Consider the following 22,390-nt stretch of genomic DNA (forward strand, 5'->3'; position numbering starts at 1 on the left):
AAGAAAAAGTTTTTAGCGCCTGCGTGCGTGTGCTAGATTGCGTGAGATTTTATCTGACTTGCGGGCATCAGGGAGCTGTAATTGATATGCGGTAGACTCCCGCAACTTCCAGGAGACTTGGCATGTCTGCCAAGCCAAAGCCCTGACCTTAACCCAAAAGCAATGTTGTGGAAGGAGCTGAAGCAAACAGATCATGAGAGAAAATTATGTAATAAATAATACAGTATAATAAATAATAAACCACAGTATATGGATCTTTTCAGTTTCAGATTCAAATGATACGGAATGAACATGTAAAGGCGAGACTCTCAAGCATTATAATAGTTTTTATAAAGCTTTTAACAGTTTTACAACAGAGAAACTGCATCAAGTTTCAACTTTCAGTAAAGGCAATATTACACAAGTGTATTGCTGTGTATGGTGCTAAACAAGACATAGGACAACATTTAGACAAACAAACCACACTATGTTACACTGTAAGAGAGTGGCTTCACTTTTTTGTTTTCTTTTAGTTAATTAATTAAACCAGTTGCTGGCTTTACAAGCACTTGATCTATCTATGGCACTTAAGTCTTACACAACAATGTTGTATTTGCATATATTCAAACTATGCATAGAATGTTACTAAGGAAGTGTAAATCGACCAGTTTAAATTGTTCGAGTTTAATCCTTTGATCCTCAAACATGGCCCTGCAGGCACCCTATTCTGCGCATTTTAGTGCTTTACCTTTGTTTTAACACACCTGGTTCAACTAATCTGATCATTAACATGCACTTTCAGAGTTGCAGAGGGTTGGTTAAAGTTGGAAATTCACTAAAATGTGCAGGGTTGGGTGGCATCAGGCCCAGGACTGAGAAATACTGCTATATAAGGTGCCAAAAACCGCTTCTGACTAGGAAATAAACCTTTTAGTGGCTGGTTCTGTTCTGTGAAACACTGTTTCTCAACCCTGGTCCTGGAGGTAGTACCATGTCCTGCATGCTGCCACTGTCCAGAGAAAAACGTAGATCTCCAAAACAATTTTACAGAAGAAGTGAATTAATATACACCAACAATGTATATTACTTTTCATTCTCCCAGCACACCCGATTCCACTAATCTAAGCTTATTACGTCCTTTAAGAGTTGTTGTGGGCATATTAAAGCAGGGAATCCTCTGAAATGTGCAGAGTAAGGTGCCTTCAGTACCAGGTTTGAGCACAGGTTTTAGGAACCCATTTTATTTTTTTTTTAATCAGATGCAAATGTCTGCATCTAATTTACAAGAAATGTAAGATTTTAAAGTTCAACAAACCTCCACAGTATTAAGCTTTGCTAATCAATGCACTTCGAGTGCTGAAGTGAGTTTATAGTAGATGAGTCGATAGGAGTTTAACCAACGATGAAAGATAAGAGAGACCCCACAAGAAAAACAGCAAAACAAGGAAGCCCCTGAAAAATGTTGCTCTAATCAGAACCGAAAATCTGATATAAATATGTGATTTGATTCTGACTTGGTAAACATGGAGCTAACCAATAAACCCAAACACATTTATCTTCTCGTTTACCCTAAAATGGTTTTATCAGAAGTGCAGAGTGAGTACTATTTGCTTGATTAGTGATTATAATAAACATTCATTTAATTTTGCACTTTGGTATTTTATCAGTCTCTGATGTATTCATACTCAAATGTATAAACACACTTTTCAACCCTTTAACAAGCTTATTTTTCTCAAATGAACTGAAATCAGTGCAGGTAAGTGTTTAAACTTGAAATGTTGCACTTGGTAATCTCAGAACACTGGTCCTGGTTCTTCCTGATCCTGTAGAAGTGCTCCACATAGTTGGAGCGGCCCAGGAGCTCCACAAAGTCCTCATCGTGGGTGATGATGAGCAGCTGGAAGTTGCGCTGCCGAGAGCGACTCTTTATGATTCTGCCACAAGATTAAGAGAAAAACATGCTTCATGTTAAACAAGTAATACTGTGATTATGCTGCAAGTACCGTATTTTTTGCACTATAAGGCACAGTTAAAATTCTTTAATTTCATCCCAAAAATTGACAGCACGTCTTTTGTATGAATTTCAGTAAAGCCACTCTGCAGAAGTACAGCGTTATAAAGGCGTGTCAGTAAAGTTTCTCCAGCACTAAGGCTGGAGCAGCATTTAGCATTAGCCGCCTACCGCAGTGCTAGTGCTTTAGCCATTCAGAGGTGAGTATATTAGACTGGAATTTGCATGTTTACTGTGTTAAAACAAGCTATGTGGGACAAACTGCTAGCTGATAGCACCCTGGCTTACTGAAACACTCAGGGTTCCTCAGTCTCAGTGTAGCGCTGGCGGGTGGCGTTTATTAGCGCCAAGCGCTAACAACTGCGGCCAATACTGGTGCTTAATGCTTTGAAATATACCTAATAAATCTAAGCTTACTGTAAATAAACGGAAGTTCTTTAAATCACCCAAATAAACAGTTTTCAATTGACTAAAATATGAATATAAATATGCCTGCTTATCTGTTACACAGAACAAATAAAAAAAATAGTAGTGTCCCATGTACCATAGAAGCTGAAGAACTCTAACCTGCATGATGTTTGCCTGAAGTCTCCTGTATGAATGAATATGAATTTCGGCCAGAGTTGCTTGTCTGTATGCATGGACAATTCTAGCCAGATGCTACCAGTCACAATCATTACAACAAACTGTGCTGTCCACTGTGGGTGGTAATGGCTGCTATGACATATTTCCAGTACACACAGTCTAGTGTATGTTTAGAGCGTGAGCCGTACATTATGTATGTGATTAAATAGAATGCACTTAAGCTTGCCACACAACAAAACTCTGAATAGTAACTACTGTATATTTATCAGTGTGTTCTATTTCTGAAATGTAGATTATACTCTATCTACATGAACACAAAATCCACACTCACTCCACCAAGGCGTGGGCTAGGGACTCAATGTTTTCTCTGTCCAGATTGGTGGTGGGCTCGTCCAGTGCTAAAATGCCGCAATTCAGACAGAATGTCTCAGCCAAAGCCAATCGGATGATGAGGGAGGCTAACACCTGTGCAAAGTAATAAAAGTGAGGAGACAAATGAAATCTCTAATGAATAAATTATAAAAACAGATTGTTTTCCCTACGTAAGTGCTAGACAGCACACCTTTTGCCCGGCACTGCAGCGTCCTCTCATGTCTAAAGCTGTGTCTCCTTTGACCATCACGACTCTGTAATTGTAGGTTCTTCTCTTTACGCCAGCGGAGGCATTCTCGTCCACGTCAGACCTGATCTCCACATACTCAATATCTGAGAAGACACAACAAAGAAGAAATAATAAAGCTTACATGCTTTACCTTGTGAACATAGGTATTGGAACACCTGTTCATTCATTGTTTCTTCTGAACTCAAAAGTATTAACAAGAAAGAGCTTATACTTTATTTAAGTATTATTGAAGTATTTGATGGAGCACCATCTTTCCAGAGAACACAGTTCCACTTCTTTACAGCTTAATGCTAGGTGACTTTATACTCCTCCAGCCCATGTCAGCGATTACGTACCAGTGGGTTTATGTTATTTGGTCCAAAAAGTCCTATTCTATTGGTAATACTTTACTATAGGGACTACATAAGCTCTGTGCTTGCATTTGTACACTTATAATAGCTGAATGTCCACTTAAGTTAGACATATAGTGCATATGATCATACCTTTTTTTTCAGATCTATTATGGTTATGAGGTTCATGTATAAAGACCAACTAGCCAATTCATTCATTTATTATATGACTGATAAAAATGGATGTCCATGTGTGTTTTCACTGTTGTCTATTAATATATCTATATGAACACCATATGTCTAAACAAACAAACAAACAAACAAACAAATAAATAAATAATTTCTATAAGACTGAAACCTTGTCCACGGTATGTGCTCCTCCACAGGTCCCGGATGATTTTGTTAATCTCTTCCATCTTCATACTGTGAAACTTCATGATTGTTCTAAAAGCAATCACAAAAAAAAACAAGACAGAATCACTATTTTTGTGCAATGTTTTCTGCAAATATCTCAAATATCAGGGATGTTTCATACCTAAGGCAAACACAATGCACAATTAAAGTAGTTTCAATGCTCCTGCATGAATAGAGATTTCAATGCCAATTTTTCAATTAACCATCCGTTATAAAAGTGCTACAAAACCTATTAGAATTACCACAGGTAATATTCAATATCCTGACAATATCTTGTTTGAATCTACATGATGGTAAATAGTATGCAATTACCTTTAATTGGCATTTAATTGCATTATGCATTAAATAGGAATATTTTTTACACTCTCTATAATGAAATGTACAGTTTGGTCAGTGTTCCTTAAGCAATGATAATATCTTTGATAGGGAAAAAAAGATCATGCAACAATAAAATTACGCCATATTTCCCGCTCTATGTCAGGTATCCGCTCCCATCTCAGTCAATTATGCTGAGATCTCTTATCCATGAATCGGTCATAAATAATACAGATGTCCTTTAGTAAAATTACATTACTTCATCCCCCTGTGTAAAATGAAACCGGACCAAAAACACCTTTGATTACATGGGGCAATAGGATACTTCTCTCTTTAACAGGTCAGTGCTTTGTAATATGTAAAATGATAATTGTAGTTCTATCCAGTTTTATATCTCTATTATATCGCCCAATTTGTGGAACAGATTTTTGGCCATTGCTAGCTCTAGTAATTTTTTTGTACCATCCAGATACAAGAGTTTTATCACTGTGTAAAACATGTTTTACAGAGAAACTAATCATATTGGATCACAGCTTCAGAAAGTCTGCTGGCCAACCAGAACAGGCTGTTTTATATTAAGCATCAAAACTAGAGATGCAGCGGTAACCGGTTTTACAGAATACCATGGAATAAAAATGCATGCGTAAAATATTGTGGGTCTTTGATTAATACGGTCTTTGAAAACACAAGCAAATGGAAAATCGGCATCATCATGCATACTCATCTTTTTCCACCTCTAGTCACCACTAGTCTTAGAAAAGGGGCTATATTCAAACGAGCAGTGGAAAAAAAGGCAGACAGAAGTTAGACTGCCTTTATCATCACCAACCCCAATACTAACATCAGCAGTGTGGGATTACTCTGGATACCTCCTAATTGAACACAGGTTTTATCAACAGGGTCAACAAATATCAGCAAGTAATCCAGCTCAGAAAAACTATTAATACACTACTACAAGTTAACCTACCATAAAAACCTCATACCACTGCAAGTTCTACAGTGACTGTTTAGGGGGAAAATCTACTCTATTCTTATAGTGATGATAATGTTACAAAGGGTTCTTTGAGCAATTTCATACAAGATCCAATTTTAGTTCTATAACTCCTTTATTTTTTTTTAAAGGAGCTGTAATTGTAATTAACTTTTAAATTACAAAAAAAAAAACTTATGGTTCTTTATGAAACCTAATATGGTTATGTTTATTTTTCAAATAAATCTGTGCAGCAAGTTTTTTTTTTTTTTTTTAAGTGTATCAGTACATGAAACATCTGAGCTGGGTCTTTCCGACCATATGCATGTACTGAAAGTGAAGTGATGCTATCTCATGAGAAACTACTGGCTTGAGTTGACAAGCAGGCTAACAAAATCCTGTAAGCAGCAATTTACTTTCTGTCCTTTATGTGCATGCTATGTCTAACATGTTCAGAGACCAGAGGAGATCCAGTGCCTCTCTGCTGTTCTGGATGTGTGCACCCATGTCTCAAAAAGAGAAAATATACACAAGTGAAAGATAAAATACCTGATCTATTCATTCATTCATTCATATTGCATTGGGGAGTTTACGATTAACGATTATACACCATGAAGACAGACTTTCTATAAATGTGTTAAGCTATGTTCTGGCTTTCCTCACTCTGAAGCATCCTTTTGGTGGAATTCAATATAAACGAGAAGTAGGGATGCACTGAGTATTTGGCAACCAAAATGGTGCTAGTGGCCTAAATGAAAGAAAAGATTTAATAATTTATTTTCAAAATGATTTACTTATTTTAAATCATATTGCAATGTTTTCTCTGAACCTAGGCTTTTTATGGTTTTGCAACTGACTAAGACTCAATATGATATGAATTGCACTTCTCAGATAAATGTGTGGCTGAAGTAGCACTGCTGAAGTAAATGAATGATTAGAATAGCAGCTGAGGTTATGTAGTGTGCTTTGTTGGTTTGTCTGCTGGAATGTTAAAAATGTTTAATAATCAAGAAATTATTTTTCCAATTTTAGTTTTATAATACCTTTTTCTTTAAAAAGCAAGACACTATATTTAGGGTTTTCAAGTGATTTAGGGTTTTAAGTGATTAAGTGATTACAAAATAGCAAAAATGAATGAAATTATGCCATTCGGCAAAATGTTTAATTTTGTTTGGTTTTGGCCAAAGATTTTCATTATGGTCCATTTCCATTGAGGAGATGAGGTAGTACTGTTCTAATAAAAACAAAGTGGTTTAAATAAAAAAAAAGGTTTAACTTCTGTAAAACTACCAGACAAGTAACATCAATAACGCATGTAATATGAATCCAGATTTAACAAAACTGACATGTTAAATACTTTATCTCATTATCAGGGAGGCACATGGGTAGGCATTTAGATGTGTTGGGTATGTGTTTGGTATCTCAGCACAGATCAGTTGAGTTGTAAGAAGTCTGTGGCAGATGTGGAGAACCTCAAGCACTGCATGACTCAACATTCAGACCTTGAAAAAATTCCAACAGGCTTCTGAGGGAAGTCACATGAGAGTTTAGTCCCCTACACTCTTAAAAACAAGGGCACTAGATTTTTATTTTAAATTTATTTTTATGTGAGAAGGCACTCCTATATGTGATTTACACAAAATTTGGTAGCTATCTGCAGTAAAAATCACATTAACTCACCTATGCATTTAAAACTAAATCCGTACCAACAGGTGTAAAAACTGACTTGCCTGACAAGGGTAAATATCATATGAACATTATTATTAAACTTTATTACAGGCTCTAGGCCCAATAGGAAGACATACAACATATACATAAGAAAAGAAAAAAAAATGATAAGCATGAATCATAAGCATGTACAACCATACTATCAGTCATGACAGCTTAAAAGGCAGCCATACCAATGCTTGCACATATATGATTGATATCTGACAGAGCTGCATCTAGGGCTTGTGAGAACCCTTATAATACAGTTTTGAGACTTATTCAGACGACACATGAACTTAAACATTAGGTCCCTGAAGAGAGCCTGTACTTAGTCTTGAGTCACAAAATAGTTTACTAGCACTGCAACTCCTAGGCTTTTTCAGCAATATCCTCAGACAGTCATTGTATGCTACTTGAAGTTTACGCAGGGTCTCTTTTTTGTAGCTGACCCATAGTGGGGCTGCATACATAGGAGTACAGTAGGCACGAAGCAAACTTACTTTTACATCATCAGAACAGAAATGAAATTTTCTTATTACATAAGCATATACAATGACAGTGACAGTAACATTGTGATAAAAGCAGTATTCTTTGATTTTACCAAATTGAAATGATATATTTATATATATATATATATATATTTACCAAATTATAATTATATATATATATACTCTGGAATATAATCAAGAGGAAGATGGAGGATCAAAAGCCATCAAACCAAGCTGAACTGCTTGAATGTTTGCACCAGGAGTAAAGGCATAACGTTATGCAAAAGCAGTGTGTAAGACTGGTGGAGGAGAACATGCCAAGATGCATGAAAACTATGATTAAAAAACAGGGTTATTCCACCAAATATTGATTTCTGAACTTCTGACTTTTAGCCATTTCTCATTTTCTGCAAGTAAATGCTCTAAATGACATTTTTTTTTATTTGTAATTTGGGAGAGTTTTTTTCTGTAGTTTATAGAACAAAACAACAATGTTCATTTTACTCAAACATAAACCTATAAAAAGCAAAATCAGAGAAACTGATTCAGAAACTATTTTTTTCCAGAGCTGTATAGTACTTAGTTAGTAAATAATGACTTGTGCAGTGTTAAATGTATTAATAAGTTAATAAGTTCCTATGAATCTACAACATGAAATTAAACCGAGGCACTTTAAAGCAGTAACCTCTTTAAGTTACAGTCTAGAGTACCTCACTTTGTTCTGTATCAGTCTGTTTATTCCTTGGCCAACAAACGAGGGAGAATAGTAGTGCAGTGTCAAAAAGGTGCAACTGTCAAATTTGATCAGATATTTGCTCACAGAGTTCAGAGTATCAGAATTTTGCTTAAGTCTGGACCGCCTCTGTCTAAGACTAGAATTGTTAGGTCTGAGCTGTCCAAGCCATAGTGTAGAAATATCAAGAAAACCTGGGGCAAGGTGTGGGCATAAGAGCTTTAACAAAAAGTATGTTGAGGGGGAAAAAAACCCGCCAAAGCTTAAATCCAAGCAGATGCACTCTACATGAATATGACGGTAAACCGAATGACGACAGACTGTGCTGAAAGACACCACGCATGCTTTTGTAATCTCATGCTTAGAAACTGGGCGATGATAATCTAAGCCAACAATGAAGCGAGCTTAGACTTCCTCTTTACAATCATCTCAGGAAATGTACTGTAGTGCAATAGTACACAGTGTTCACAAAAAGCATCCTAGAGTTGCCATCCAGAACTGGAAACACAAAATTGCTAAATTAAACTGCTTCTAGCATTATAGCTAACATTTTGTTCACCACAAAACACAATCAAGTCTGTCCTACTGAAACTCCACTTATACACTTTTAAATCACAGCTTCCATGGGACATAGCAAAAGTCATGGGACATGACTCAATAGTATGATAGCCATGATAGTATTTGTCAGTGTACATCAGGCAGGCAGGTTTTGCTCATTATTAGTTGGATCAGTTGTATTATGAGCGGGAAATGCTAAAATGTTCAGGGCTAGAAATACCTCAGGTCAGTGCAGCAACTTTAGGTTCCATGGGTAATAAACCCAAACTTCATATAGTTGCCATATAGTACTTGGAATTTTGATGAGTGTACTGAATGGACAGGATAATAGTGATGGTGGGTTTGCGACATATCCTATATCAATTTCTTTGTATAAAAAAGTTTATATTCACAAAAAAAAAAAAAACATATTGCAATCTCCATGGATATAAATCTTTCTTAATTTTCTTAAATGTGTGATTTTTTCCTAAAATCTTGAGAAAATCCTAACAAAAAAAATCTACAGATGACTACATAATGGGTGATAAAGCCCATTGTCCTCATAAATTAAACAAAAAACTATCAATAAAATATAGGTGAATGGAAGATATTATGTTAAATCTGGCGAGTGGGTTGGTGAAAAAGCCTTATAGATTTTAATGGTGAACTTACAATTTTAGGATGAAAAAGAGAGGACAATTTCTTCAAAGGATAACTTACCATATTTTTTGCACTATGAGGCACACTTCCAAAAATCGACAGTGTGTCTTATGTATGAATTTTACCATTCAGGTTGTAAGGAGCAGTAAAGCCACTCTGCTGAAGCGCAGAATTATACAGGAGTTTCAGTTTAGTTTTCCAGCATTAGCATTAGCCGCTAACCACGCTAAGCACTAGCTCTTATGGCGTCCAGAGATGAGTATTATCGGCCTATGTAGCCTGCTGTTAAACCTTACAAGCACTGCTGGAGCAGCATTAGCATTAGCTGCTAACCGTGCTAAGCTCTTTTACCGGACATGTGAGTATTATTGGCCTGTAGCCTGCTGTTAAACCTGGCTAGCACTGCTGGAGCAGCATTAGCATTAGTTGCTAATCTTGATAAGTGCTAGCTCTTTTTCGTAGTTCTTTCAATTTGATATATGAGTTGCTCTGTACAAGACCATAAAGATTTACAGAAAGCACAGAAGACCACTTGCCAAACAACTGGCCAAAGGCCTGTGTTACATATGCACCCAGTATTTGCTGATCCATAGGCAAAACTGATGAGTTGTTCCCCTTTTACAGCTATATTAATACATTGGAGTCTGTCTGTGAGAAGTTCTGCCCAATTCATCTACAAGCGCATTTGTGAGTTCAGAAACTGCATGAAAGGGACCAATTTCTGTAGCAGTTCATAACAAAGATGTTTGACTGAGTTATTGATGTTACTGTTCCACATCAAACTCACTTAACCATGTCTTTATGAAGATTGCTTTATGCACTGAGGGGCGACAATGCTAGACCAGAGAAGGGTCTTCCTTAAACTGTTTTTTGGAAGCATAAAACTGTGCAAAATATCTTGGTACATTGAAGCATTAAAAATGTTTCTTAGCTGGAACTAAGAGGGTCTATATTTCATTCCAGTGTTGGTGTGATTTACACAGTTGTAAGGTTTTTAATGCAGTTGCTTAACCATGGAAACGTCCACAACAAAGCTACCAACCCACAGTTTTAGTGCCGAAGTTAATGCCAGAGGAAGTTCAGTCAATTCTTAAGAAACACCCATACTTTCAATCATTTTTGCATGGGCAGACTGCATGGCTAGGTACTTTGGTAATTGATTTTGCTTGAGTAATCGATCGTTGCAATGGCACAAACTGAAACGCATGAATTCACTGATTAAGAGGTGTGTCCCAGTACTACTGTCCGTGTAAGTCAAGGGTGTCCAAACTTTTTTGTTGGGGGCCAGAAGGAGAAATATATTTGAAGTCACGGGCCACAGACACAAATAATGAAATATACCACTTTAAATAATACATTTTCCTGATTACTTTCATTTACACACCATTTTACTTGACGTACTATCTTGTGAATGTTTCATTTCATGATGTCTCTTAATATTAAACTCTTATTTACGGCAACTTTTAGACTCTTTTGCCCTTTTTCTGCGCTAAAATTGAACATTCTCTCCGCTTTTAGACTCTTTGGCCCGTTTTTCTGTGCTACAACTGCGCACTCTCTCCGCTTTTAGACTCTTTGGCCTGTTTTTTGCGCTACAACTGAACACTCACGCCCCTTTTGGATTCTTCGGCCTGTTTTTCTGCGCTACAACTGAGCACTCTCTCCGCTTTTTAGACTCTTTGGGCAGTTTCTGACACCTAGCGTTTAAACGTTGAATCTCACAATATAAAAACCTGCTTAACAGCGGGCCAACTTTCATTCTATTTCTAAAATACATCGCGGGCCGCTCCAAAAAAGGAAACGGGCCGCAAATGACCCGCGGGCCGTAGTTTGGACACCCCTGGTGTAAGTGGTGTCACGTAGGACTGTCATCACATGTGGGACTGTCATCTCATGTGGAACGTCCCCTCCTCCTCACTTCTACCACAAAACCCAAGCTTTGATGAGCTAATAAGATAAAGTAGGAATGAGTCATTCATCCCTTTTCTTAAGAACAAAAAAACTAAGCAGATTTTATGCCAGAATGTCAGGAACATATTTCAAATAAATTAATAAATACAAATCTTTGGCTATACAGAATTTGTATGTGTAAAAAACAGTGTTAGTATGCTTAGTATTACTGTATTAATTATCAACATTTTGAATGAAAAGTTTACATGTAAAGATTACATTTGTTAAACAGTGCCTGATTTAGTGTTGAGTTCAAACAGTGTACACAGCAGTGTTTTAATCTTTTATGACTATATAAAACAATATTTTAGATTTTATGCATATGAGGGTGTATTTTTATACTAGGACAACTTTCCTAAAAATATTTATTGAATTAACAACAATATATTAACAAGAGGAAGAAGGATGATCTGAAGCCATCAAACCAAGCTGAACTGCTTGAATTTTTGCACCAGGAGTAAAGGCATAAAGTTAACAAAAGCAGTGTGTAAGACTGGTGGAGGAGAACATGCCAAAATGCATGAAAACTATGATTAAAACCAAGGTTATTTCATTACATATAGATTTCTGAACTTCACAAATATGATTTACTTGTTAAAATAATTGATAATACTTGTTTTCTTTGCGCTATCTGAGTTTTGAAAGCTCTCCATGTTGGTTATGCCTAATAAATGCTAAAAATGACAATATTTTTATTTGGAACTTGGGAGAAATGTTGAACATTGTTGATTTATTCGGACAACATACACCTATAAACAGCAAAACCTGAAAAGAAAAACTAATTAACTAACTTAATTTTATCCATAGCTGTATGTCCAGTGAAAAAAAGAAATGAAGCAGTGCAGCTTTTTCCAGAGCTGTTTATATAAATATAATGAACTGAATCACAGCTCTGTATTATAATATATAAGGTCAGGTTCTAGTGGATACACAGCACTTCAATTGAATAACAATGAGATACAACAATAAATAAAAAAGTACAAACAAAAAAATATCTAAGTAACTTTGTTTATCCACTTACTGGTCCAGTGCCTTGTAGTAGATGTCCAAGTCTTTGTTGGCCAGCTCAGTGGTTCTCATGACGATCATTCTGTCCCGGAATCTGTCCTCAGCCTGACAGTACTGGTCCTCACGCAGCTCCTTTCGGAAACGGAGAATCTCTTCTTCAAAGCCCTTCTGACGGCCTAAAGCCACACTGCGGTTCTTCTTCAAATCCTCCACCTTCCGCTCCAACTCCCGGCGCTCACTAATGAACAGACATATGGTCTTCTGTTATCAATATAAACAACGGCAGACACTTCTAATAACTGCTTAAAAATGAGAAAAGTAGCCTATGATTTTATAGTTATAATTCTAACTGTAATTTACCCAACAAAATTGAGGCCAAAACAGTACACAAAATAGTTAAATAAACATAGAACTGAATTAAAAACACAAACTAGGAGTGTAAGAAAACATCAATACACTTCACAATATTAGGTTTTGCCATAGTATATCACTACCTGATCCGTTTCCCTTGCCCACAGTGTAAACTGACCACTACAATTTTTGTGTTTTAACCCTGACTGAGATTGCAGTTTTAATTTAAGATCCGACTGTCCTGATTTCAGATTTTAGGCATTATTGTGTGTTTTTATACCATGTCTGTTTTCATAAAATATTTTATGGACATGATGACTGCAGATTTTAGACATTATTGTACTTTTTATACCATGTCTGTGATATGTTTTTTTTTTATACGCAAATATATATTTTTTAATTTAAATAATCTAATTAATTTCTTACATGTTCACTGATTAATTAACCCAAATTAATTTACATTTACATTTAAGGTATTTAGCAGAAGCACTCAATTACCAAACTGAATTATGCGCTATTATTTTGATAACAGATGGGTGGCACTGTGCTGGTTAGTGTTAGTAGGTTTTGTTGTTTGATATGATATGTGGATTTTGGCTATAGTTGACTTAAGTTCTTAATTATTGACTTCAGACCATCGGAATGCAGCTAGCGGCTCAATGCTAGCTAACAGCCAAAGCCAACAGTAGGCTGTAGTAATGTTTCTGTAATTGTTTATTAATTAAAATGATCAAATTAATGTGATGGAACTTGTTTTTATACAATGACATTGTTCCTATTTTAAAAAAAAATGTGTCACAATAATTGTTATGATTCTGTAACAAGAATTTTGCTTACAGTATTGCAGTAATCATATATAAATTGTTACCCCTGAATTGTGATATGTATTGTTTCACCCAGAGACTATAAAAAAAAAAGATGGACGTTGTGTCGCCGTTCCCATTCATTCAATGAAAATGAAGCCAAAATCTTCCGCCATGCTGGTGATCCTGAAACCCGAGTCTGCGCAGTAGAGTCCAGAGGAGGGAGAAAGACTGTGGAGAGACAGCCTACTCATTTAAATAACCCCGCCCCTGAGGGCTGCAGAGCGGTCACAGACTGCAGAGCGGAGCGGAGCTGACGGTCTATTATTGGTCCTGCCCATAACCAGCCCTTTTACAATAACCACACCTTTTTTGAATAGAGCTCAATAGCGTTTTTAAAAACGAATTCTGTGGGGATATAAAAATTTGACAATATAAGCAGAGGCTACACTAGCTGCTGCATTTAAATAATGGAGGTAGAATTACAGTATATTATAACAAAAATGTGACTGAAAGTTGTCTGTTTTGCCATTGAAACCTATGGGAATGGGTGGGGTTACACGGCTTTCTGCAACCGAAAAGCAGGGGGCGCCCGACCTGTGGTGGCTTCACTTTTGAGAGACGATGCTCTGTCCAGCTATATACAGTCTATGGTTTCACCAGACTCATTGAGAGTCTTAACTGCTTTTTTTCTGAATGCACTGTACATCATTTACACACAGAACCTTTACAGCACTCTATTTAGGTTCATCAGGTCACAGAATATCTTCACACAATCTTTCATCTTGTAAACTTGTGAACTCTTCTATCATTACCACGCCTAACTTTAGCACAACTAAATCTCTACTACAGATCACCTGAAATATTCTGCAACTTCTTGAAAGATCTACTTACCTGCGTAACTCTATGACCTTCATGTTGCCCATCTCCTTGAGTAGGACCTCCCTTTTCTTGGACACTTCCTTCAGCTCCTCCACACGCTTTCTCAGGGTCAGGTTATCCTGTAGCCAACGCTCTTGGACCTATGAGGAAAAAAAGAGAAGGGGACAGATGGAGACAGTCATCATTCACAACTACATAAAAAAGAGTTTGGAAAATATGATTCTTTTTTTTTTACTGTATTTTTCACACTATAAAGCGCACAGTACTATAAGGCACACTATCAATGAACGTCTCTTTTCTCGTCTATTTACATACATAAGGCAGTCCTCTGTATTTTATTGAACCTTTCAGTTCGGCCTGTTCAGTTCGATACACCCAAATGGACCACGGTACACTAACAGAGCGTACGAACCAAAATTATCAACTATGAGTGAGTGCGAGAGAGAGAGAGAGAGAGAGAGATTTATCAGTTTATCCACCGCGTGGGGTGTTCTGGTGTACGAGCTACTCACAACAAGTACTGTATCTCCTGTTTCACTAAAGAACATGTGCTTTTATCTCCCTCACGCTCATATTCTATATATATAAAATAAAAATAGCATTAAAAAAACAGATGCCTATATCACAGACTAGTTCCTGGAGCCCGACTCGACCCGGCCCGAGGAATGTGGTGGGAATGTGGCGGGTTCGGGCAGAGAATCTAAGCTTTAATATTGATATATATCGAAACCGAACCGATACCGTGGCTTAAGAACCGCAATACGAACCGAACCGTGGCCACTCTGTACCGTAACTAAGTAAAGCTAAGCTACACAAAACAAAACTAATAAAAAAAGACTTTCTTTCAAAGTCAAGCGAGCGCTGGATGTAAATCTAAACAGATTTCTCTCCTGAAAACTGTTTATTTGGGTGAGTAAAGCACTTTCATTTATGTACAGAAAGCTTAGAATAGCGAATTTCTCCAGCACTAAGGCTGGAGTATTAGCATTAGTGGCTAACCGCTCCAGCAGTGCTAGCAGGGGTTAGAAACAGACTACAGACTAATGATACTTTTTAATACTGCTTTTTACAATCTGACTGGTCAAATTCATACATAAGATGCACCTGATCTTGTAGTGCAAAAAAAAAAAATACAGTATATTAAAAAAAGGTCTCCATACCTTTTGAGTGTCTATATCTTGTCTGATATCGCCAATGTCTTTGTTGATCTTCTCTCGCTGTTTCTCTGCTTCAATCAGCTGGGTATTTGTCTCTTGCAGTTCAGCTTCTTTTTGCTAAAAAAGAAGAAATAATATGACAATATATACATTAAACAATGCACACTAATATTCACAAAGTCTATTAGGATTCAAGCTGATTTTCATACCTCTTTGTAGTCATTTTTTCCCTCTTCAATATACCTGGTAATTTCTCTTTCAAGACTCGACAAACTCTTAATCCTGTCCTTGATGGCAGTGATCTGAAGTGAGATACAAAAATATGTTATGAAAAACAGTTAGCACTCATACATGCAGGCATTATTAATGTTTTTTTTTCACTTTCTTTTGTATCTGTGCACCCTCTGCCATCCACTAGGTCAGACCTGAGATTGCTGGTAAATTAATTAAATAATAATAATAATAAAAAAAACAAATCAGTACATTTGTGTGAGCGTTTAAACTATGTATTACAGTAGCCAAGTAGAGGCTTGCACTTCTCCTGCAGAGCCTGAAAATAAAACAGAAACTAGATTTACAGCTAAATAAACACGATTTAACCAGATCTAATAAACTAGTATACACCAGAAAAACAACTACCTATCTGTAGAACAGTGTAACATTTTATTTTCAAATATTTGGTCCTATAAAATTAGCAAATCAAATTGTAGCATTATCAAATGATACCACAAAATTCAAAGAACATTGTCAATTGTAGTCATTATGTATGTTTCCTCTTATAAAACTGAAAAATAAAACAAGAGTTTGGAATCCTATAAAACATGAACATCAAAGGGTTATTATATCACACCACTAAATCCATGAAGTTCTATTTCTCATGTATTTAAAATATATGTAACAAGTGATATTTCTGTATAAATTTGGAGTAATAGGATACCACATTTTAGGTAAAATTTATATTCAGTTGTTAATAAAACAGATTTGATCACTTGTGTGCTGTCCTCTGCATTTTCACATCAGATATTCAGCCTGACTTTAATGCACTTGTCAAACCCAAAACAGGTTAGATTTCTCTTACTGACCACAAAAAAGGTAGGTAGAACAAAAAAATAAATAAATGCATGTATAGCATTTTTTGTATAAAGTTAAGTGATGCTGGTCTTTTAAAAAAAGAAGGCTAGTTTTTGAACACTGTTAATGTTGTGCATTTTAAAAACATTTTTTCATAAATGTTTATTAAATATTTATATAATTATGTTCTCCACATATTCATTGCATCGCTGTAATGTTTCATTTACTGTTCTATATTAAGTTAAAGCGATGCTGGTCTTTGAAAAAACGTGCTATTTTTCTAAACTGAAACATCACATTTATGCAATAACTATATACCGTATTTTTCGGACTATAAGGCGCACCGTATTATAAGGCGCACGATGAGTGAACGGTCTATTTTTAGTGTTAGTCCATACACAAGGCGCACTGGATTATAAGGCGCAATGACGATTTTTGGGAAAAAATAAGTATTTTAAGTGCGCCTTATAGCCCGAAAAATACGGTAATCCACCACATTTTATTGTATCACTGTAATGTTTCATTTACTGTTTTTATATAGAAAGGGTTATAATAAATGCTGTGTAGGTGCTATTAATAAACATGATTCTCAGCTGCCATAGTTTGAAACATCCTCTAGTCCAGCAGTCACTGCGAGTGAGGTGTTTAAAAACCCCAGCAGCACTGCTGCTGTGTCTGATCCACTCACACCAGAACAACACACACTACTAACACACCATGATGTCAGTGTCCCTGAAGTGCGAAGAATAACCCTTCACCAAAATAATACCTGTTCTGTGGTGGTCCCAACAATTGAAGGACAGGGTGAAAGGAGGACAATAATGGATGCAGAGTAATAGATCCCAAAATGTCTTATTATATAAACTGTTCTTTAAAAATTACATTGATTTTGCAGGTGTTTATTAATTTTTACGTAAAAGCACACTTGGTTTGAAGCTGTATTATTTATAGAAACCCAAAGATCGGATCCAATTAGCTTAGTCAAATGTATTTTTAGATGATCAATCTTAAAGCATCATTTCCACATTATTCTTATCATAACAGGTTAGACTGGCAAGAGCATGTGGTTATACAGAAAACTGCTTACGTGAGTCAGAACTTTCCGTGTGATAGTGAATCCACTGATACAGATTAAAACCACAGTGATAATAAATATTCACTATCAGTAGTATATTAATATGTTCAGTTATAGAGGGTGTCACAATAACTGAATAACTGCAGGAAAATGAGAAGTTAGCTTAAACAGTGTTACAAACACAACAGAAATAGTGTTGTGTTGCATTATAAAACTTAAATTCACAGCCTCCTAAAGATGAAGACCTGCATTGATGGCTGAAACGTCTCATTTATCCATCCAATAACATCCATCTGATATTCATAACCCTAGTCCTAAACTATATTTTCTCTTTAAAAAAAAATCCATTCAAAACGCAACACTAAGCATTAATCCTGTCTGAAAAACTACTCCAAAGGGAGTAAACTAGTGTGTACAGTTTTTTCATTTTTTTTTCTAAGGCATTATAAACAGTTAGGTTCATAAATATTTGAGCAGTAACATATTCTCAATCATTCGGGCTCTACATGGCATCACACTGGATTTGAAATAAAACAAATGAGTAGTGAGTAGAAGTACAGTGAGTTTTAATGAGGTTTCTCCAGAAATGAGGCTGAAGCAGTATTAGCATTAGCTGCTAACCACAGCCCTAGCTCTTTCAGAGGTGAACATTTCGGACTGTTGTCTGCATGTTTACCTTGTTAAAACAAAATACGTAGGAAGAACCAGTAACTGATAGCGTCCTGGGTTACTGGAACACTCGGGGCAGCATTTACTAGTGCTAATCGATGCTAACTGCAGCTAGCACTGATGCTAATTGAGCTACAATACTAGAAACCTAAGCTTTCTTTAAATAAACTGAAACATTTTAATCACCAAAATAAACAGTTTTCAGGAGGGAAATCTATACAGATTAAAATCCATCGTTTGACTTTAAAAGAAAATGTTTTTTTTTTTTTTTTTTTAAGAATTACAGTTTGTTTACTTAGGCATCCCCAAATGGCGAGACCTGCTAAATTAGAAGGGGAACATGCTGACACCTTTGTTCCTTACTAGTGTTGCCTTATAGTCTGTAAAATATGGGAAGCCTAGTCTCTATTTAAAATGCTGTGTAGTATAAGACTATGCTTAATTTCTGTCTGGGAAACTCGCTCTAGGTTTCTTGATCTGAAGGACTTGGCCTGACTTGGCCAACAGCACTAAATCCAATGCAGGAAAAGAAAAGTGCTTACCTTTGATGAATAGCACACCTCCATTCTCCCACAGCGTTCCGAGATCCAGAAATTTTAACAATTTTACATAGACTCTGCATAGTGTAGCAGCCGGCGCCAGGGTAATGGCGGCGCTCGGAGATGAAGCTAGCGTTACGGGATGTAAACAGTGGTTTACATGCCAAGTTTCTTGTACATTTTTTCTTGGAAATTAATAATGCCTTGTTTTAAATGTCAGAGCTCTCCGGATTCTAGCAAGAAGTTGTGGAGCAACTTTGAGTCTGGATAACAGTGAAAAAAGCGATTTATTGCGGCAAATTATGCCCCGTGTCACCCAGTCTGAAGGGTATTTGGACAAACTGTTAACATTTCTGGATCTCGGAGCACTGTGGGAGAATGGAGATGTGCCATTTTATTATGTTTTACTACACCAAAAGTCCATTTTACACCGGAGTTCTCCTTTAAGTGTACAACTTAAGACACCATAAACACATAATTGTAATATACATTAACTTGCAAATCTGTAAATGTCATACCAACACCCACATCGTTTTACTTTTTGAGAAGCAGCAATCTTTGGTGAGCACTGTTTAGAAACCATCTCAAATCAGAACAGCATCTCTCATAATGCCAAAACGTACATTTACTAATCCCTTTCTCTAGGGGTGTGCCATATCGTATCGTACCCGATAATATCACCAAAAATGTTGAATATCGTGAACGATATTATACCCTGAAATATCGTGACATATTACCCACCCCTAATTATCACATCAGGGTACTACTTTTTTGCCGTTTTTAGCAAAAGAAAAATTCACACCGTTCTCATTTCCTATTATATATCTACTAGAGACAGATTATATATGTCCAGTATTATTTATTTTACTTTAATCCTGGATATATGGAGATATTTGGAGTGCATTATTAGTATCATGACACTCTGGATGATTGACTACTGTTACAAATCTGATAAAATTATTATTTTTAATATCTCAGTTAGCCATATCATATTGCATGCAATAATAAAATTCTAAATATTTTTTCTAATTCAGTGTTTTGACATATCGCCAAAAGTGTTGTTATCGTGAAAATACCACGAAATTTCATGATATTATTTTAGAGCCATATCGCCCACCCCTACCTTTCACTCCCCCTTTTATTATCTCAATGTTAATTTCCAACAAATCCAACAACTTCATGTTTTGCTAATACTGGGTTGCATTGCAGCAAATTACCATGTTAAAAAACACACATCTTTCTATTTGCAGATTCATTTATTTCAGTTATCAGCCTGATCACTGTGGGTTAGTTTGCAAACCTAAGCAGCTTCACTGTCATCATAACAGACACTGTCAATTGTGTATACAGGCAGGCAGTGTCCTGAGAAAAAAAAACAAAAAAACAAGAGTACTTACATTTGATACATTTTGATATTTTATCAAGAACACTGGCTAGCTGTTTCCTGTCCAGTATAAAGTCATGGAAAAACAAACTTATAAATACAGTAAAAAAAAAAAAAAAAAAAGGGCCCAGATATGTTCCAAGAAAAGCAACATTTCCTGTGCTCTCCTGCACCGCTCTCTGCTGATATGTTCAAGCAGCACTGACAACACATGCAATGATGCAAGATTAGATGGGATCCTGCAGATTAGGATTTTATGTTACTTGCACACTTGACCTTAATGTTGAGTCAATGTCAGTCAATTCTAATGTGACCTGATCATTAGCTAGTTCAATTATGCACTGTTAAATCTTCACTAATAAAAATACAGTGATTTCACTAGTGTTTACTAATATACTAAAAACAGTATATACACTGAACATAAAGGAAATAGTTGTAAAAATTGTTTCACCTAGATAAACCTAGAAGTGTCTGATTGCTATGCGCCGTTTTCACTCAGCGCTCGTGTTGAAACGATAGCGAGGCTGGGGGGTACGCTTCTAAAACAGAAATTCCAAGGTAGAGAGGGGAGCTGGCAGAATATCAAGCAGTTACATCAGCAGTGCCTGTGTGGATAAGTGGCCTTGCACACCTCCCTGAATTAACAGTAAAAGCAATTGAAAAATGGGCAAAAAATAAGTGCAAGGTTCCCCGGCCTGTTTTACTAAAAGGAGCGGGAATAAACACGTGGTAACCACATGGCTGGGCATGTGCTTGTAAACGCAGCGGCAGACAGCTCCTGTGAAAAGCTGTGCACCTCATTCCGGCACAGTTTTGCTCAGATATTTCCAGTTATAGCCAAAATCGCGCATTTAAATCCCAGAAAACAATCTTATTTACCTTTTAATGCAATTCTTAAAAAACAAATTAATAACAAGAAACAATCCCATTCACTACAGCAAGGTAAAATTAAACATGCAATGAAATATGGTTGATATTAGTGCTGTGCGATATGACGAAAAATATCGTGGGGACGATATTTGGTGGGGAGTGTCTATCGTGCTACTTATTTTCTATCGTCTCTATCGTTTCTACAGTAATTTCATCAATAATTCATGCAAATATATAAAGCAGGCTATGATGAAATGTATTGGCGTGGTCACTTTGCATAAATGGAGACGCATTGTTCTTTAGAAAAAAATTGCTACTGCATCTACCTCATCTGTTTTCATTTGAGATATTGCTGCACTAATAGGTAGTAATTCTCATTTGAGAAAGTTTGGTTTAATGTCACTTTAAAATAAAGTCGGAAAAAAGTAAGCAATGATATTATTTAACATGACATCATGATATATATCGTTATCGTGATATAAAACATTTCATATTGTGATATACGATTTTTCCTATATCGCCCAGCACTATTTTTTTTTTTTGGCTTAAAAGCTGCAATCAGGGTATCTGCTGGTTTGGGAGAATTGAATTATAGACCTTTAAAATATTGCTCAAAGAAAATAATAGGACCACTTTCTCAATTACGTAATGACAAAATACACAGAACTCCAGTATTAAGTTCAGAGACTTCACACTAAGCTTTTGATTTTTGTATTGTTTTTTCACAAACCAATATTTCTAATAACAACAAATGAACAGTTTTGCACAACAAAACACAGAACTGTAAATAAGGTCCAGTGTGAAATCCAGTTTTTAAATTCTTTACATTTTAAACACTTCCCCTTGCCAGCAGTATCATCTTAATTTAGTCTTTCTAACTTGCATACGAAACAGAATTGTGTTGTGGAAGAGAAAGCCCTTTGGGAGATTTGTTTCAGATATAAGAGAAGATATAAGACTTTTTTTAGCTAAACAAATTAAATACTTTTAAGGACCCGAGACACCCTTGTGCGAGGTGCCTGATCTGTATAGTAGCTGTAGCCTAATGAAAAGAAAAGCAGCCAAGCTACTCACCTTTTCCTGACCTTCCACTTGCTTCTGTCGTCTCCTCTCAATCAGCTCCTGCTTCTCCTGCTGAAGCTTTTCAAAAGTGGTCGCCAGTGGAGACACCTGCTCTTTCGCTTCCTATAGAACACAAATAATAAATAATGACCAAAAAAATAATAATAATCTTATTCGATTATTGTGCAAGCGTTCTTAGAGACAGAAATAGAAATATAT

At 36.2% G+C, this 22,390-nt stretch overlaps 1 protein-coding gene across 1 annotated transcript in view; it reads right to left on the reverse strand.

The window, feature by feature from the left end:
• Window positions 1-308: 308 nt before the first annotated feature.
• rad50 (RAD50 homolog, double strand break repair protein) overlaps window positions 309-22,390 on the reverse strand; it is a 46,373-nt gene continuing 24,291 nt past the window's right edge. The window contains exons 18-26 of the mRNA XM_022676214.2: window positions 22,184-22,294; window positions 15,711-15,803; window positions 15,505-15,618; window positions 14,357-14,484; window positions 12,322-12,546; window positions 3,885-3,970; window positions 3,138-3,280; window positions 2,907-3,040; window positions 309-1,913 (exon numbers count right to left, since the gene is read on the reverse strand). Coding sequence (XP_022531935.2) covers window positions 1,727-1,913; window positions 2,907-3,040; window positions 3,138-3,280; window positions 3,885-3,970; window positions 12,322-12,546; window positions 14,357-14,484; window positions 15,505-15,618; window positions 15,711-15,803; window positions 22,184-22,294 — 1,221 coding nt within the window. The 3' untranslated portion in view covers window positions 309-1,726. The remainder of the gene's footprint in view (window positions 1,914-2,906; window positions 3,041-3,137; window positions 3,281-3,884; window positions 3,971-12,321; window positions 12,547-14,356; window positions 14,485-15,504; window positions 15,619-15,710; window positions 15,804-22,183; window positions 22,295-22,390) is intronic.

The sequence above is a fragment of the Astyanax mexicanus genome, chromosome 17 (assembly GCF_023375975.1).
Source record: "Astyanax mexicanus isolate ESR-SI-001 chromosome 17, AstMex3_surface, whole genome shotgun sequence".
Classification (NCBI taxonomy): domain Eukaryota; kingdom Metazoa; phylum Chordata; class Actinopteri; order Characiformes; family Acestrorhamphidae; genus Astyanax; species Astyanax mexicanus.